The 18,691-nt window shown below is 37.9% G+C and overlaps 1 protein-coding gene across 6 annotated transcripts in view; it reads right to left on the bottom strand.

The window, feature by feature from the left end:
* Positions 1–310: 310 nt before the first annotated feature.
* TANK (TRAF family member associated NFKB activator) overlaps positions 311–18,691 on the bottom strand; it is a 40,931-nt gene continuing 22,550 nt past the window's right edge. For all 6 annotated transcript variants that reach the window (XM_044978336.1, XM_044978334.1, XM_044978333.1 and 3 more), the window contains 5 exons: positions 13,062–13,241; positions 11,874–11,950; positions 9,435–9,553; positions 6,648–7,234; positions 311–1,948 (listed from right to left, as the gene is read on the bottom strand). In XM_044978336.1, coding sequence (XP_044834271.1) covers positions 1,751–1,948; positions 6,648–7,234; positions 9,435–9,553; positions 11,874–11,950; positions 13,062–13,241 — 1,161 coding nt within the window. In that variant the 3' untranslated portion in view covers positions 311–1,750. The remainder of the gene's footprint in view (positions 1,949–6,647; positions 7,235–9,434; positions 9,554–11,873; positions 11,951–13,061; positions 13,242–18,691) is intronic.

The following is an 18,691-nucleotide window of genomic DNA, read 5'->3' as shown; positions in this document are numbered from 1 at the left end:
GGATTGAAAAGGTAAATCGCGGTTTGCTCAGCTCTTGCCAATGTGAGCTGCGGGTCTTGCTTTTCACGGGTCAGAGGACAAGGCAGTTGTGGGTCGGGCTCTTTTGGAGTGCGATTCCCTATCCCCCTCCCCCAAACATACCAAGTACCACCCTCAGCAGCGCTCACCTCCCAGCGATAGCGAGGAGGGGGACTTCACACACCTCCTTGCGCCCAAAGACATGCTTGTCTCAGACCTTTCCACCCACGGAGCTATGTAGGAAAAGGAGTTTTAACGCTATTATAGTAACAAACGCACTCTCCAGGTCACATTAACAGACAAGCACTGTACCCTGCACTTTATTACAATACATTATCAGCCAACAGCTAGTCACATACACAGCAGGCACTTAAAACTACAGTAAACAGTTGTAGAAAAATGTTTAGTGTAGGAGTATTCTCCAGTTGACTTAAAAATCCACTTCTAAAAATGATGCAAGATTTATATTTCCCTTTAGCTTTGTAAAATGGTTACCATCACCCAATAAATCTTTGAACAGAGAGAAGTTAACCCATGCTTACCTGTAGCTTCAGAAAATATATTAATGCTAATAAGGACTTAGGTGTGGACTGGAACTGTCCAGTCAAAGTGCAGAAGGCTCTCCTGGGAGAGATCATTGCACATCAACTGTTTAAAAACAAAATGCAAGTTAGCTGATCTAGCATTCATAAAATACACACACAGCCATCAAAATTTAAATTGTAGTTTAAGAATGATTTCTAGTTTAAGAGAGACATGTATTTTGGTCTGAAGACTTGTGTTCAATTTAAAAAAAAAAATCCCTAACCTTTGAGTAACATCAGGTAGAGAACCACAAGAAATGCTAAATTATCTTTTGAACTTTTAGCTTTAGGGGAAATGTAACCTAGTTCATCTAATCTTCTCTCTATGTAAAAGCACATATCAGCTCCCATAGAGGAATAAGTATTTTCCATGAGTTATGAATGCTAACAATATACATTAACAATTTAATAGTGTACCTCTGCCAAAGATACATACCATTGCAATCTTCATTTTAGCCAGAGAGTGAGACAAATCTGTTTACTAAAATAGTTTTACTGTTGATTACACTGATCTCTGCCAATGATGTAAGAAACAAGACATAAATGTATCTTAAATATGACATACCTATTACTTGGCTGCTCTAGTGATTTTACAAGAACCTTATCTACAATATAAATACAACACTGAACCTGTCTTAAGTCAAAATTGGAGATTCCTCCCTAGCCCTTCAAATGTTCTTAGGGCCTGTTCCTGCTCCTATTTACTACAATGGGAGTAGGATCAGGCCATAGGGTACTGAGGAAAATTGATAGGATTGCTCACACTTTATCTCCTCAAATTAAAGGCCCAGTTCTGCAAACATTTACTCATGCAAGTAGTCCTTACCTCACACAAGTAGTCAATTATTGTGGGACTACTCAGGTGAAGATAACTTGTGTAAGAAAAGGTTTGTAGGATCAGGCCCAAAGCTCATATTGCAATATGACATACTGAAGTGAAACTGCATTACAGTTTTCTACTGGGTAATTTAAATGTGTAAAATTACAAATGTTAAATGTAATTTTAAAAATTTGAAATGAACTTAACTGAAACACAGTTTCAGTAACATCATTATGAACATAGTCTTAATTCTGAAATTAACATACATACTTGAATTAAAAATGAAATATACACAAAATTGCAACCCAGTATCTCTACAAAGTCTTATTCAGCTTTCTTCTGGATACATTGATTGTTCTTTAAAAAAGTGTGAATTAAGATGCCTGAGAAAATCCCCCCTGGATGTAGTAGATGGTGGGAAAACTTTTTGACAGAATTCACATATTCCAGACTGCTTCAGTTCTGAGTCTGTATAACCTTGTGCCAGTAAGTTATTATCTTGAGTTTGATTTGGCTTCCAGAAGAGCTGAAAAAAGGCAAAAGAAAGTTATTACTTGTGCTTAAAATGAATACAGTTCTAAATATAAAAGTTATTCTAACTAGTGCACAACAAATTCTGGTATGTATATACTTGATATATCAACAACAAAAATGGCATTTCTGGTTCTCATTACATCAAAATCAAGAAAAGACTTCACATTTTAGCAAAGTAAAAGAATCAGAAGGAAACCAAACTTTTATACATTTACATCTGCAAACACCATCAAATACAAGAATACAAGTCAGATTTTACAACACTCGTGATAATCAACTGAAGCTTCCTTTGTCAACAATGTCAGTGTAATAAATACTAAAGCTTTTTATGGACTCCTCAAATATTTCACTGTAGAAAAATATTGGCATTTGTAGACTCTACTGAGATACTGTATAAACATTCTTGCACAGATAATATTGCCCTTTTTAGAAAATAAGCAATATACATTTTACATTAGAGTACAGCATAGGTTTCCTATATAAGACTAAAGAGGCATTTTATTTTACATTCCCCCTATTGGTACATATCTAGTTTTCAATTTAATCAGAAAGCAATCTTATAATTTTACCTCTGTATTATCTGTTGCTAATATTACAGTAATTAAATTAATCCTTAACCTTCCTTTACAATCCTGATTTCTTCATCACAAAGACTGTGTGTGGCCTGAGGTGTTCGAGTCTCTGCTTCTTCTTCCTACTTGGCATCAAGTTATAAGCCAAAGTGCACTCAAACTGAATGGCAGCAAGTAAGTGGCAGGAGGGGACACAGCAGAGGAGAGAACTCTACAGTCTTTTTTCAGCAGACCTTTTTCACTATAACCTCACGTATGCGCAGAAGGGAAAGAGGATTTTGGCAGTAGAAAGGCAAGCAGTTTCCCTTGAAGTTAAGTCTCTTGCTGTCCATCCCCTTAAAAGAGCTTCAATTCTCATGTTCCCAAACTTTGCCAGGCTAAAAAGCAGGTGCTTAATCCTCCAAGTGGCAACAAACTGTTCTACCAACCTGGCTTTCACAGTGGTTAACTCTTATTTCTAAACCACATGCAGTTTCTTTTAGGAGTTAATTCCCTTCCTAAACAATGTTTAGCATTTCAGGGGGCTGTTGTTCATTAGTAATTAAGTGTAATTACATCACTTCCCTCTGCAATACAATCTACTGATTGTAGATAGTGGGCAGTTGATGTAAATTGTATATGAAATCTGTCTAGACACTAACATACTTTTAAACACACGTACAGAAGTGTGTTTGTGGTTACTGACTTGCAACCACCTTGAATAAACTGGCATTTTTAATAACCATATAAAGAGGCCCGATATTTAAAGAGAGACCAAAAAGGTTCTTGTAAAATTTGCTGAAATATACTGGCGACAAAGTAAGGTTCTAATCTTACAAACTGTAACTACTAGACTTAGGTACCAATCCCTCAAAACACTTAAGTCCCCAAGAAGTCTGTGGTATTTAAGTATGTGCTTCCCTGAATAGGGACAGATTTAAGGAGATGCTTAAGCATTGTCCTGAATTGGGACCTTAAGCATCTGTTTAACTATCTTGAAGCAACAGTAGTCCCATTACAGTCAATGGACTATTCATGTGCTTAAAGTTATGCATTTTAAATGGTTTTCTGAATTGTGGCCACACTAGGGTTGGCAGTTCCACTAAATAAAGCACTGCATCAATAATTAATATTTTCAGAATCAGACCTTAAAGTTGTAAATTTGTGCACATATGTACAGTTAACTATAAATTAGTAAAGTCTTAGGTCCAGTAAGATGCATGTTTATTTTAATATGCTACATGTTTCAATCACATTGTTTTCAAAGAGGTACTATATCCTAACATGGCCACCCAGGTGGAGAAAAGGGAAGAGAGGAGAGGAAAGGAAAAGGGGCTGTTTGCAGGGAGCCCCTAAACTGAGTGGCATTGTGACCAGGTGCATGGGGTTGCAGTGCCATTCAGGTTTGGTACTGTGACCCTGTGTAGCAGCTCACAATGCCCAGAGTGGGTAGCTTGGCCCAGCCCCACAGGACAGGAGCCACTGCCATGCAGTAAGTGTGGGGTAGGCTCACTCTCCACACCCAACCCCTGCAGCCTCCCCTCAGTGTTTTTGCACCCCCCCTTTTTTTTGGGGGGGGGAGGGGGAGGGGACGACTTTCAGATTTTGTCCCAGGTCTCCAAAAAAATCTCTGTGCAGCCCTGTATCCTAAGGAAACAGCACTGAGTTTTCCATTTAATATCCACAAAGCAGGAAAGAGCTAAATTTACCACATAAACTGAGAGCAGCAGCTCCAAAGGTTCATTGTCACCAAATATATTGTATTTTAAGGGGTTGTTCCATCTTATAAGTTAACTTATGTAGTAAATACGACAAAGTCCTAGTCTACACTAGGAAAAAAAATCCATCCTGTAATTCACCACTGTTGGAGCTCCACCAGTAGCAGCTATAGCTAGGGCGCGGGAATGGGTAACCAAAGGGAATAAGTATCGACAGGGCTTGGATGTTTATTACTAGTCCCTATATGACAAGGTGGTAAAAGAGCTCTGGGCACTGTCTAAACTAGAGCACAACTGCTGCAGCTACACCCAGTGGAGAGAATTACATGTCCAAGTTTTACCAATGTGAATGCAGCGTAAAGGAGTTGTATTCATCTAACTGGATGATACTTCAGCACTTGAACTCGACTAAGAGCAAGTCTTTGACCCTATAATCAGTAAAAAAGACAACTGATCAATTCACCCAAAACCAAATACACAAAAACATTTTGGAAGCAGTTAAATAAAGGTGATGTATATTACATAAATATACACAGATGTTTATTTAATGGATCCTAAAGTAATATTGGCTTCTGTCAAATAAACTTCTGGATAAGATGCATCATTTTAATCACTGTCCTTATGTTCTATTTTGCTACATTGATATGACTTATAAATATTGAAACTATTTTCTATTGCCAGTTCTCTTTTGAAATGTAACATTCAATATTAAAATCTCCCCATAGAGCTGTAGTACTGGTCATTCACATTCTAAAATGATACCCTCAAACTAAAGTCATTTCCTTATTTTGTACAAATATCAATTATCTAACCCTATGCTCCTGTCCACCAACTCTCCTGCACTTCTTAAAGCTGCATACTTCCCTATCAACTTGTAATCACATACCAGCTGTTTCACTTGCTGTAATATACAATGCAGGGTGCCATCTATTGAAAAATGAATTCACAGACTGGCTAGTAAAAGAACAAGCAGGAGAGATAATGGAGAAAAAGGAAAAAAAAGTAACAAGTAATAGAATGGATGCTTCATAGATCCACAGGAATTCTACTTGTAATAAAAGAAAAGAAGTTGTTTAATTTCTTTTACTCAGTCATAACTATAACTGAGAATTTGGAGGAAAATAAAGCACAATAAAAAGAGCATGTAATTAATAATTTGGGATAAAATTAAAATCACCATAGCACAAACAATATATCTAAAATATAACAATGAATCTATGGTAATTTTAAAAAAATAAAATTATGTAAAGCAGACTACAAATCTCAGATTCTCTGCCAAAAATTGTCAGAACATTAAATTTAATACTAAGGTAGACAGTAGAACTAGGCTGGGTCAGTTTTAATAATAATCTATCTCTAGCTCTAGAGATCCTCAGATGCAAGGTAAATGTTATTTTAGCTTCACAGCTCCTCTTTTCCTTATTTTAAAGGCAAAGTTGAGTTACAGAGCGGTTAAGGCAATTTGCCCAAAAAGTCTAAGGGAATAACTGGAAGAGCTGAGAAGAAAATACAAAAATCCTAAATATCAGTATCTGCTCTAGCCTTTGGATAATGCTCCCAATGACAAAGACAAAAATGTGAAATCCTGGCCCTATTAAAGTCAATGGAAGTTTTGCCATTGACTTCAATGGGGCCAGGATGTTATCCAAAGGCTGATTCAGCAGAGCACTCAATGGGACTTATGCACATAATTGTTTTGCTGAATTTGGCTAAAGGGCCTTATTTTCAGAGATAATGAGCATCTACAGCTCGTGCTGACTTCAGCTGGAGTTCTGAATGTTCACACCTCTGAAAATCAAACCAAGTGTCTACTTAAAAAGTAGATATACATTTACCTGTATTTCTTTAGGTTTCCATTTATGACTATTTGTGGAAATACATATTTTCCTATTCTACAAGTACTTCTAAAATATTGTATCCCTTTTAAGTTGTTCTGTGTTTGTCCCTTATTAGATCTAAAGATAGATTTCCCCCCCAGAAGGAAGTACACTGATTTATCTAGTATTTTTAAAGAGAGCACATATGCCCACATGTTCAGTTGTACATTTTTAAAAAGTATAGTGATGCACATTATATTTGATTCTATGGAATAAATACTTGGGTAAAGATAATTTTTGGATAGTTGTGATTAAAATCACTTTTGCAATGGATACAGAAACAGTTACTTAATATCTTCCTGAAGTGAAATTTGTGCAAGCATCTATATTCTTAAATCTAATTTAAATCCCTCCATTATTTCATTGAAAATGTAGTTAATGTACACAAATTCAGTGTCAGAAAGCAGATCTACATAAAAATCAAATGTTCACCATAAAAATGGTGTGATTCATATAGGTTTAATTCCTGCCTGAAAGACCTTTGCATAGCACTTGTTTAAATGAAATATTAATCTTTAAAATATACAATATCAATATAAAGATACCTGCTGAGGTCCTCTGATAGCCCTCCCAATGGCCTCTGAAGAGGGAAAATTTATTTCAGTATCATCTTGATTTGTGTACGGATGTACAAGTTTGGTACCAATGTCTGCTGTTTTCAAATATGGTGTTTTGTCCTGAGTATTCTGTTTGAGCATGGCTGTATGGCTTGGGGGTTTTGTTTTGTCAAGTGGAGTTAGGTTTTGCATAGCTGATGTTATGTGGTCAACTCCATGAGTTTCTAATGTGTTACATTCCAATTTACTCAGGTTCATAGTATGGTCTTCCTGGTCCATGTAAAAATGATGATCTGGAAGCATATTTTCAGCTATTGCAGTACAAGGAACTGTTGGTTTATCTGGAGTGCTCTGTAAGAAAGTAGAGTCATTGTCTGTAGGTGGAAACTTGACACTAAATTTAGAAAGTGATTCTACAGAGTTGTCTTCCTCATCTTGGCCCACTCCTCTTGGTGTGATAGATGTTATGCATGATACACCTCTATTTATATCTGTTTTAACCCGAGGTTTTAAAAGTTCTTCTGCTTGTTCATCAGTTTTATCAGTACACTGAATAGGCATGGAAAATGGAATTTCTGTAAAAAGGGGGGGAAAAAAGGAAACTGTCAGACGCCATCTATGGAAGTAATAGTTCAAAGGAATGGTTAAAGCACAAATGTGTGGATCAGTTATTTTTCTTGATTTTTTTTTTTTAAAGAGTATTTTCCTGAAGCCAATAATTTGAGGGATGCCCCCCATTCAAGAATGATAGCCCCAGTGCAAAAAGCCAGAATGTGAAATAACAGAGCTTGATTAACTTATTTTAACAATTCCATCCCTCTTAGGTTTTGTTAAAACTTATTTGCCCCATATTTTCAACACACACTCACGTACATTTACTAAAGTGTTCTGGCACAAATAGAAGCTGAAACTCAAGATATTGTTTTATGGAGTGCCAACAGTGTGCTAGGCACTGTAGTCCCAAAGCATTTGAAGTGAATAGACCTTCACAGTAGGGATTGTCTTCCTCTGTGTTTGAGAGCTCTCAATATTATTTGTAGTTCTCAAAATGCAATCTACATATTACTTCTAATCAAATTGGGGAATAGTTTTAATATATATTTCATGTATGCAAAGTCCTCCTGAAATCACACCAATCTCATGGTGAATTTGCCCCTTCTAAACTAGTGTAGTCATGTTGGTCCCAGGATATGAGAGAGAGAAGGTGGGTGAGGTAATATCTTTTTATTGGGCCAACTTCTGCTTTTCAGCTTCTCAGAGCTCTTCTTCAGGTCTGGGGAAGAGCTCAGTGTAGTCAAAAGCTTGTCTTTCTCACCAACAGAAGTTGGTCCAATAAAAGATATTACCTCACCCACCTTGTCTCTTCCTGAATGAGGCAGAGAATCTCTTCATGCGAAAAAAGGACATAGTATTGTTTGTATAGAATAAACAATATACAATAATAATGTAGTGTCAAAAAACACCACATAAATCAATTTTACAGGCACTTATTAATTAACTGGAAGCAGCTGGACAGATACCCAGAACTCTAATATCAGGTCCCTTATTTATGTATTAAAATATGGATTTAGGAGCATAACTTTAGACTCATTCAGTATTTTCTTTTCAGTATTTGATGTCCAGGTTTAGCTGAACTAAGTAGATAGCTGAATTCAATATGTACAAGTGAGTACAGCCACAAGTGGGTACTATTAAAATTTTATCTTTCCAATTGTTATTTATGGGAAATCACCACAAATATGGTTACCATTTAACAGTTAGACAGTGAATACAAGTTTTAAGGGAGTCCAGTGTACATCTTATTAGGACTACAAGTCATGTTATTAATATATCACAGTCATGATCAGCAAGCACTTCATTGTACTTGCCTCAAGAAAAGACAAAACATCAACTTTGGAATAACTTGCTGAGTGCCACAAATCAGAGATAAGAGGGGCACATTTGGCACATAATAAAAGATCAACTTTCATCTACCCTTTTTTCTCCTTTAATCACTTGAAGTAATGGACCACTACCTCTTATTTCATGTGAAGCTGTAACATATAGTTTGCCAATATGTACTGGAGACATCTGCAAGGATGTGAGGGTTTGAAAAGTGGTCTATAAAACCATATCAGGACCTGATCCTGCTGTCTTATTAGCATGTAAAAGCTAATGAAACTACTTCTAGTATTATGCACTATGTCCAGTATAAGTGTTAGCAGGATCAGGCTCGTAGGACTTAGTCCAGTTCTTGCTGAAGTCAGTTTTTCCATTGATTTTGGTGAGAGTTGAACTTTTTAGTCTATATAATTAAAAAAAAAAAGTGTTTCAAGTCTGCACAAGGCACTTTGTCTTAAAGTCCTTTACCTCTCCACATGCCAGCTCCACAATCCAGCAGCCTTCTGTGTCAAATGTGAGGCTGGAAATATTCATAATGGGCATTTTTATAAACAGAGCTGAATAAAAAACAAAAAGTGCTGTCACTTAGAGCATGCTGGGGCATCAGACTGAGTGAGAGCCAATGATCTACTTCAAGGGACAAAAAAGAACCCTGAAAGTCAGTTACATGGTGACTACCTCTTACCCATGTAATTTGGAATGTTCCTCATACAATTCCAAAACTCGTGGTGCATTTTCTTAGTGAACTACAGAGCACCATGTGAGCAGACTTGAAAGAAGCAGATGGTAAACAGTAGAAGTACTTTCAATGTATGTGTAATTTACAGTATTTTCAAATATAAAGCAAAGCTTTCAAACAGTTGAATCACAATAAGAGCTAAAGTAAGATGTTACCATTTACAGGTTCTCTCTTTATGTTAAGTTTACTGAGTTGGTCTGTTTGCTTTCTTGCTAATGTGCATATTCGATGACACTCTTCCTTCATCTCCTGGAAAACCATCTCTAGATCTTCCCTAAAAGTTCAATATTTTAAATCAAAGTGTCAGTGAGTTCAGCTCTTTCATGACCTTGAATTAAAAAAAATAAATACTCCACAACTGTAAGCCAGAGATAGTGTTAACAGCTAAATTTTTCTGGTAGTCTTCTACTTAAGGCATGCACACACACACATTCTCCTTTGCAAAAGCAAATGGAAGGGAAGAAAGGAGTCAAACATGATGAAATATGTAGCTGTTTGGTCATATATCACATGCATAGGCCCCCTGCATGGAAATGAAGGAATGGAGCAATAATCCTTTATAGGCCAGAGATTCAAAGGAAATCTGAGCCACAGACCTTTCATGTTTCACTGAGTTCTCTCCAACATATCCTAGGCAAGTACAGTGCTGCTGTGTTCATGTGCTGGCCAGTCCAGAGAAATTAGCAAATGCTGTTGTGAATATAGATTATTTCCCATTTTTGCTGTGGACTTTAGTCCATGCAGGAAAGGAAATATGCTATGCAAAAGCAGCTGTTCCCTTGAAAACCCTTAAAAGACAAAAAGTTTCGCCGGCGACAAGCACCACTGTGAACAGCGCATTGCTCCTGCCGCCAACGCAAACGCTGGTTGTTGGGGGTGGGTTTTTTGTTGCCAAGAGACCTGACAAACAGCGGCTACACAGCGTGACTTTTAGCGGTATGGCTGTAGCGACACAGCCATACCGCTAAAAGCTGTGTAGCTTAGACGGAGCCTCAGCTGCTATTTCCTTCTGCACAACCCAAATCCTAGCTTTTTTTCCCCCCTCTTGCTTTGTTTCCCTGAGGACCTTTAACAGGTTCCTAAATGGCTGTCAAATACTTAGTAAATCACACTAAGAATGGGAAACATAGCTCTTCATACAAGTGCAGTTTTTGGCTTCTTGAAAAACATGGTACATTACATTATTCTGCTTACTTATGCATCACAAATATTTGATTTGAGGCACATTAGACCACACCGACTAATAAAGCATAAGTTCTTAGATCTTGCAAAACCGACTTTTAGTTAAAGGTGAACTGAAGATTTAGGGTGGGGTAGGGGAGAGAGACAGGGCTCGTGCCTTATTTTGCTCCTTTATGCCACAGGGTTTTGTTGTTGCTTTTTATAAAAAAGGTTTTTCTTTCTGTGAGTTTGCTCACCCTGTAACAGTTTGGTCTATTAAGTACTGCCTTCCTCATTTTCCTGGAGGTGTCCTTTGGAGGACCCAGAGATGTGGATTAGGAACTCACTCAGAAGAATAAGGACAGCTGGTGAGAGTGGTTTTAGTATATGTTCCAAAGGTTTCTCAGGTGTTTCAGTTTGTTAAATAGTTAAACACACCAAAACCCCACTCAAAAGCTTTAAATAGTCTGATACCATTGATATTTTATTCAATCAATCAGATTTCACTTGCTTCTCTCCAATGCCATATCACGATCCTGCAAGTTCTCCAGTCACACATAGCCTTGCAAGAAGAACTGGGCATACAAGAGCTGAATTTTAATGTTAAAAAAAAAAACAAAACTTGTGGAGGGTGGGGAAGAGGGGGAATAATTTTAAAAGAGGCACTTCAGATAAGCTTTAGGAAAAAATAAAGTAGCAAACAAAAAACCCCCCCCACAATCCCATTTTTTTCACCTCATGTGACATCTTTAAGAATCTCCCTCTAAATAATCATTCAGCAAAGGTTGGTAAAAACCTGGCTTAGGTCTTCACTTTTCACAGGAGAATACTACTAAGGCTCTGGCCAACCCCCTTCACCATAAAACATGCAGAAGGGCAAGACTCGCTCATTAAATACAGTGAGGTTCAGTGTCATATACCTCTGTGATGCCCTTCTCTTGATTATACAGGGATCACAAGGCCTCCTCTGCATTGTGGGCAGAGGCTCCATAGCTAAACCTGGCCCTGAACACTCAGATTTGGAACCCTAAAATAGAAGGATTAGACCCTTGTACAATCTGTTGAGCCCTCTCCTGGCAGCACTGCCGTCCTGTGCTGCCACTAGTTATTCCAGCATGGCTGCACATTCCCCCAAAAGGAGTTAAAGCTCATACAATAACCAGCATTAACATCCATAGCTATTTCCTATGAAGCTTAAACCCCTGCTGCATCAAGTGGCTGTTTTTTCTTCCTCCTAATATATCCCTGAATACCCACTGAACACCAATTGTGTCCACATGCCACACTGGCTCTGCTCCCCTCCCTACGCTGGCTTCTGGGCCCTTTTCTGTTCTTTCTGTATTATGAAAAGGGAGGGAAGCAGCTGGCCTTATTACTTTTTAGCAAATGTGAACATTAAAAATTGTTTACAAAAATGCTGCAAAATTATTTACCTTTCATGCACAGTTAAAATATCAGGGATCCCTGGAGATAAATCCTGTCTAGCTGGAGCAATCTTCGTATGTTTAATCTTAAAGTAAAACATGGGATTAGGGAGTTTGTTTTGGAGTACTAATTTCAATTCTTACATTTACATGGATTTAACACAAAGGTAGACTAATAAATGTCTCAACATTCTTCAACATCAGCAGAACCAACTGATCTTGCTTATACTCCAAGAAGCCATTTAGAAAACACATGTACAAGAAATCTTATTCTTCATTCTGATTTAAAATCCCTTCTAGTACAAGTTTGGTAATTCCGCTATTTTGCCCTTATACAGAGGTTTTCATTTGAGACTCTCACAGGACTTTAATATGTGGGTAAACATTATCCTCCTCTTTATAGGTAGGGAAGCTAATGCACAGAAGTTGTATTGTATTATGATTCAGTTTTAATCATGTTTCAGATCATAGGCTCATTTATAAGGAACTGACATATTTTAGTTCCAAAAATCAATTGTGTCTAAAATTTTCAACAAGCAGATTAAAGGCTGATATGTATTCTATCATGCTTTTAAACAAGTTGTTACCTTTGACTACCACCTTGTGGATTAGACTCGTATTACATGGACTGTAAATTTCACTAAATATAGGCTATCCCTGTAGTTTTCAACCTTTTTTCAGTTGCGGACCCCTAAAATATTGCGAATGGAGGTGCAGACTCCTTTGGAAATCTTAGACATAGTCTTCAGTCCAGCAGAGATCCGTGGATCACAGATTGAAAACCATTGCTCTACCCTGGATGTTTTTCCTGATAAGTGAAACACCCAATCTGACCAAAAGAGTGGGATAAAAATGGAAGATTGAAGCTAGGTATAATATTCAATCTGAGTCTGAATTGTAAAGACCCACTACAATACAGCTATGTTACTTTTTTCCATCAATATTATATTTAATTTTATAACAATTTAAAATAAAAATAAGATGAATAGTTAAGTTGCACAAAATAAGATTCAAGTATTTTATGGCTTAACTGAAGGAACATTATAGCTAGTGTTACTGTACATATTTTAACAATTTTCTTAGCAACTTACATACAGTTGTAATCTAAAATCTGTTAACCAGAATAATTTGTATAAACAAAATCTAAAATAAGCATAATTATTTGCAAAGGTGTGGTGTCTCATTTTATTTACTTACCTCCATTTCATACATTGGCAGCTGTATGCAATCCTGTGCTTCACTTTTTTCTTTTAATCTGTTTTTTAGAAATCTTATTTCTTCTTCTTTAACAGAAATAATAGATACAAGTTTATTTTCCTTTAGAATGTTTTCTTCCTCAGTTTCCTTCAATTTAATGCTCTCTGTTTCCAACTGTTCCTAAAAATAGCACAATTGGTTAATATTTCCAGAATAGGAAGAATATAATTATGCAACAGCCTGGGATAGACTAAATTAAGTCTTGGCAACCTAAATGAAATGAGTCTTATCTACTCACTAACATGTTTGTGTTGAAATAATTAAAGACCATTTAGTGCTATCTACAGATATGTCTGATCATGGACAATTACTCAAAACAATTGTGTGCTGTTTTGAGTTTATAAAAGCCAACCCAGCAGATGTTCACCTTAGTGTTTTAAAAAAGTGGAAGACATTGTCTTACTTCATTTATATACACTGTGTGCAGTGACATTTAATTAGTTTCATAGCATGCTAAAATCAAGTTATAGCAATTTTAAAGAAGGTGACAAGTCTTCAGAGTTAATTTCTGGAGCAGTTAGAAATGTAGCTCTTTATCACTTAGGTGATTTAGATTTCCAAAAGACCCAAGGTGCATGCAATACTGAAAAGATAAGGAATTAGACATTTTAAGTGTAGGCCCTCCCCCAAATATTCAACCAGACTTTTGTAGAAATTATATAAGGAGAAAATCTAGCAGGTCACCAAAGGAAAACTTAAGGTTTTTTTTTTTTTAAATGTATAAGGAGGCAATCCTTGGATTATTTTTGAGTAAAAAAATATATGGCTAGAGGCACAGAGACGCAGTTACAACAGCTAACAAGCCATCTTTCCTTGAAAGCTGTGGAAAATGTCTATAGCCAAAGTTTCCATACTAATGGAAGCAGAGGATTTCTAGAAAGTTTGAAGAGGACAGTAGAAGCAGTAGTGACCATTTATCCAGTTACATGTATAAACACATTTAAGAAGGGGAAGTAAGAGAGGGAATTTGGGGAGTTATTTTTGGAGGGATTCAGGAAGCACTGTGGCAGTCAAATAAGAAAAGGCAAATTATGGAAGAGAACTATTTGAATATGGATGACTGAACTGTATTTTTAAAATGCCACAATGCAAATAGGAGACATTCACTTGATTCAAATTTGTTTTATTATATTTGTCCAGAAGCAACCAAATACACCAGAAATATTCTGCTCTTGTAATTTTGAAATTGGGTACAAAAGTCTCTCTCTGAAACACGTTTCTAATTGCTTTGCAAGTCACTCAAATAACAGAGTAATTCAGGTGTTTCATTCCCAAGACTTATTTTCCCACTAAAATTAAATGTTTGTTTATAAGTGTATTGATCTAACTGATCAAAATGGTTAAATAGAAACACTGTGACTTTGACCCAGGGCTAGAAAAGTCGCATGCAATGTCAAGATAAATAATGTGCCAAAATGCAAGTCACACCATCTGGAAAAATAATTAGTTTAAAAACAAGGTCAGTGGGAAGACAGATAAAGAATGCTCAAGGAATGAGCCATGTTAAGTCGGGTACCTGGCTCTAACAGGATAAAATGTAAGTAACCGAACAGAGAATTAGGCCCAAGGTATACCCTGTTCAACAAACAAAAAACACCCCTTCCCCTCCACCCCCCAATGTTTTATGAAGCTTGTGCATGCAAATACAATGTACTAGAAGTACAATGTGTACATGGGATGGGGGTAGATGGAGGCAGTGGAGAAGGATCCAGCCCCAGGTGTGGTGATACAAGGAGGGGAGTGTATTCAGATAACCCATTAGCAGAGCCCCAAAGACGCTGCTGTAAGAGTCAAAAATATAGATGCATTCTGGGATGAAGTTTAGAGAAGATGTTTCTATATTTAAATTTCACAATTTAAGCCAGTTAACCAAGAGTCAGTGCTCCAGGTCAGCTCACCCTGCCCCCCAAGTTACCTACTCCATAGTAGGCCTTCCCTTTTCTCAAGGAGTAACAATCAGCTTCCTCCACTCACTGAGTGGTCAAAACAGTCTTTAAAATGGGTTCTCTCCACCACAGGGAAACCCCTCATCTCACTGGCTGGCTGAAGTCCTAGCAAACCCAGTTCCCCTGATGCTCTCAATTGGCAGGACAACCCATTTCTAAAGCCATTCTCCTATACCTATATATGCTGTTACCTTCCTGATTAGTTCCTACAGCTGGAGGACCCTACTTTCAGGTTTGATGCTTCTGGCAGGTGCTGTGGGACAGATTTCAGTACCTGTTTCCAGGACAGGCCATTAACCCCTTTTCTGTCCTTGTCCAGGTTAGGATCTATACACCTCATTACATGGAATAGAAAGAAGTCTAGAGTCCAAGGAATGGGATGAAGAGAAAAGATGCAGCAAGAGAAGGGTTAGTCTTGATGGGACATGAAGACTAGGCAGGAGGAGATTGTTGTACTCAGTTCTGAAATGGACAGGAAGTCTGAAGATTTTAGGCTAAAGGTCATGTGTTCCCAACTTCCAGAGGGGTATGAGATTATTCAAAATATGACAGCTAAATTTGAATTTGACTTAGGGACTTAGGGAAAGCAAAGGAAATCACAAAAGTGAGATGAGAAGAAGGCATAAGTTTCTGTAGTCAATGTAATATTTGATGTCCCACAAGTTAGGAGGGGATAAACATTTACTGAGTTGGGAAGCAAGTAAGAACTTTGTTGAAGTTTAATACACAGGTTCCTGACTATTGTGTGAATGCAAGATGGAGGTGGTGGTGTTTTTGGATTAAGGTATTCTTACCATGTTTGAATGTGCTGAAGTTGAAGGAAGTTATGGTGGAGCCAGGAGTTGGATAAGGTTGAAGTACTTAAAGAGTGAGGAAAGGGCTGTAAGAGTAAAGGTTATAAAGCATAAGGAGGTCTGAAAAACATTACACAGTAACGTTAATAAAAATGTAACAATTGCAAAGCAGGGTTAAGCATGAAATGTATCAAGTACATACATTAGAAACAGGCAAATGTGCAACAACACGTAGCTCATGGCTCCTTCAGTCCCTGCACACAGCTCTTGCAATCTAAATAGGATTGTGCTCTTTTTGCTCTGGCCAAAAGTCAGGCAAAGCAAGAGGAGCACAGATTACAGGAGTGCCCCCCGAAACACAAGGCAAACACCTGAAGCAGTGTGGGAGTCGCTATGCTCTTCCTCTGGTAGGGGAACAAAGGCAATGGGGCACAAGGAAGGCAGAGAGAAGAGAAATTCAGTGGGAGAGTCACTACATACCAGCACAACAGCCTGTCTGTGTACTAAAACAAGCATTATGTTGTTGTGAAGAAGCTATTCATCACATACTGATGAAAGTCAGCATCACTTTGCGCTGTCGTGACAGATATGTTTTGGGTCTCTGACTATTTGGTTATCCATCCAAGTCATTATATTGCCTTTTCCATATCTTACAGACACTAGAACAGTGACAATTCAACCTTTAAGAACTAGAGTCACCAAGACTGACTGGGTCTGAGTGGTTTCAACATCAATATGATAACTCTCCTAGGCTAGTTTATGAACTCATGATATTTCATATATCTTATATTTCAATCCCATGACAGCTATGGGACTGTCTAGTGGTATCTGGCCATGTTCTGAATCTTATGTACTGGGATTGGCAGCAGGGATAGAAATTACATCTGTGTCATGGAGCTCTCCATTATGACATCTCTTTCCTGTAAGGGTGTGGCAACCTATTTTAATGGTCTGTCCTAGGAAGCTAATGGAACAGGTAAAATTTCAGATGGCTCTAAGGAAGAATGCTGTTCAGCTGACAAATGGCTATCAATGTCCTTACGGAACATTAACCATCTTTTGTCTGACTATTGATAAGTTTACCACTAAGTGTCCCATTCAGCTTCAGAGGTCACCTGGCTAATTCTGCTTTTCATCACTCCTGTGGTGCACAAAGGAAGCTTAAAGCTGTTTCAGACAGGCAGGTGCAGGAGGGTCCGCAGCTGGTATAAATCCAGCATATCAGCTTTCCATTACCTGCTCCCTCATCTCAGAGGTAGGTGGTATGGAGAAGGCATAATGGGGTGGGAGGGGCTGGAACACAGCACACCAGAGGACTGCCCCAGCTAGCATTTCTTAGAGTAGCCTCTCAGGCTGCTTTAAGTTATATGGGGGAGAGGGGGGGCATTTCAGCCCCAGGATCAGGGGCACAGGAAGGTGACTTATAGCACAATCCTCACCACTCTGCTTATGCTCTGAACATAACCTAGGCCACTCAGAACCTAGGCCACTCAGAACCTAGGCCACTAAGTAACTTATTGCAGCATTAATCATTTTTGAGATCTGATGCCCTGTCTGTGCCAAGATGTAGAAGCATTTCTTCTCCTCTGCTATAGCATCTAAAGTCCTGGAATATTTCTGGGAGGAGTGTGAAAAGCATGGTAAATATGGGTGTTTTGTCTTGGATGTGGAGTCAAGTATTCAAGCTTCACAGATAAATTTACACTGATTCATATGGCACTGTTTACTTTTGTGGGGAGAGCTGTGTTTAGGGGAGAGAAATGCAAGGTGGTCTTTGCTTAGGTTTTATGTAGTTTTGCCTGCAAAGGTCATGACTATGGTGGGGACGTTGGTGACATGAAAACTGGACCCACATTCTTCCTAGTTGATAAGATCTAACTGGGACGTATTCAAGACCATTCCTAGAATGGAATGGGATGTTGACCCCTTGGTCTCCTAAAGGGAAGCATTGACAAATAACTCTTAGTCCCCTTTGGTCATTCTTTACTGTCTCTGGGTCCTCACAATTTTGCCAGTTATCACCCTCTCTAATCTCCTTTTCTGAGGGAAGATTGTTGAGAAGGCTGTGGTGAGACAATTCTGGATAAAAAGGAGTCCACAGATTTCCATGATTTCATTCTAGTTTGAGCCTGGGTATGGTACAGAGACTGCACTAGTCTCTTTGGTCAATCTCCTTTTGGGATGTATGAAGATCATATGCATGATGTATTTTTAGTTGCTAGGTCTAAAAGAACTAAGTACTTAATGGTAGAAGGGTGACTATGAGGTACTATGAGGTCAGACACCTGCAGATTCCAGCAGAGAAGACAAAGTTTCTCTTGAAAGGCTATGGTTTTTCCTCTGCAAGATGATCCAGAGGGATATGTTGAGCAATGCTCATATGTCCCAAGGGCACTCTCAGGTATGGCTGTATAGGAATTATTCTGTCACCCCTCTTGATCAATGTGTAAGAATGCCAATCTGGGAAATGTGCTTGGGTTACAATGTCAACAGAATGCAGATGAAATAGAGCAGTGGTTCTCAACCAGGGGTACATGTACCCCTAAGAGTACACAGAGGTCTTCCAGGGGGTACATTAACTCATTCAGATATTGGACTAGTTTTACAACAGGCTACATAAAAAGCACTAGCGAACTCAGTACAAATTAAAATTTCATACAGATAATGACTTGTTTATACTACTCTAAATGCTATATACTGAAATGTAAGTACAATATTTATATGCCAATTGATTTATTTTATAATTATATAAATTATTATTTTATAAAGACAGATCTGGCTTCAAGACTACGCTTGATAAGTTTATGGAAGGGATGGTATGATGGGATAG

Source organism: Mauremys mutica, chromosome 10 (genome assembly GCF_020497125.1).
Source record: "Mauremys mutica isolate MM-2020 ecotype Southern chromosome 10, ASM2049712v1, whole genome shotgun sequence".
NCBI lineage: Eukaryota > Metazoa > Chordata > Testudines > Geoemydidae > Mauremys > Mauremys mutica.
Note: the sequence above shows the minus strand (reverse complement) of the source record. Positions and strands in the feature narration are given on the sequence as shown.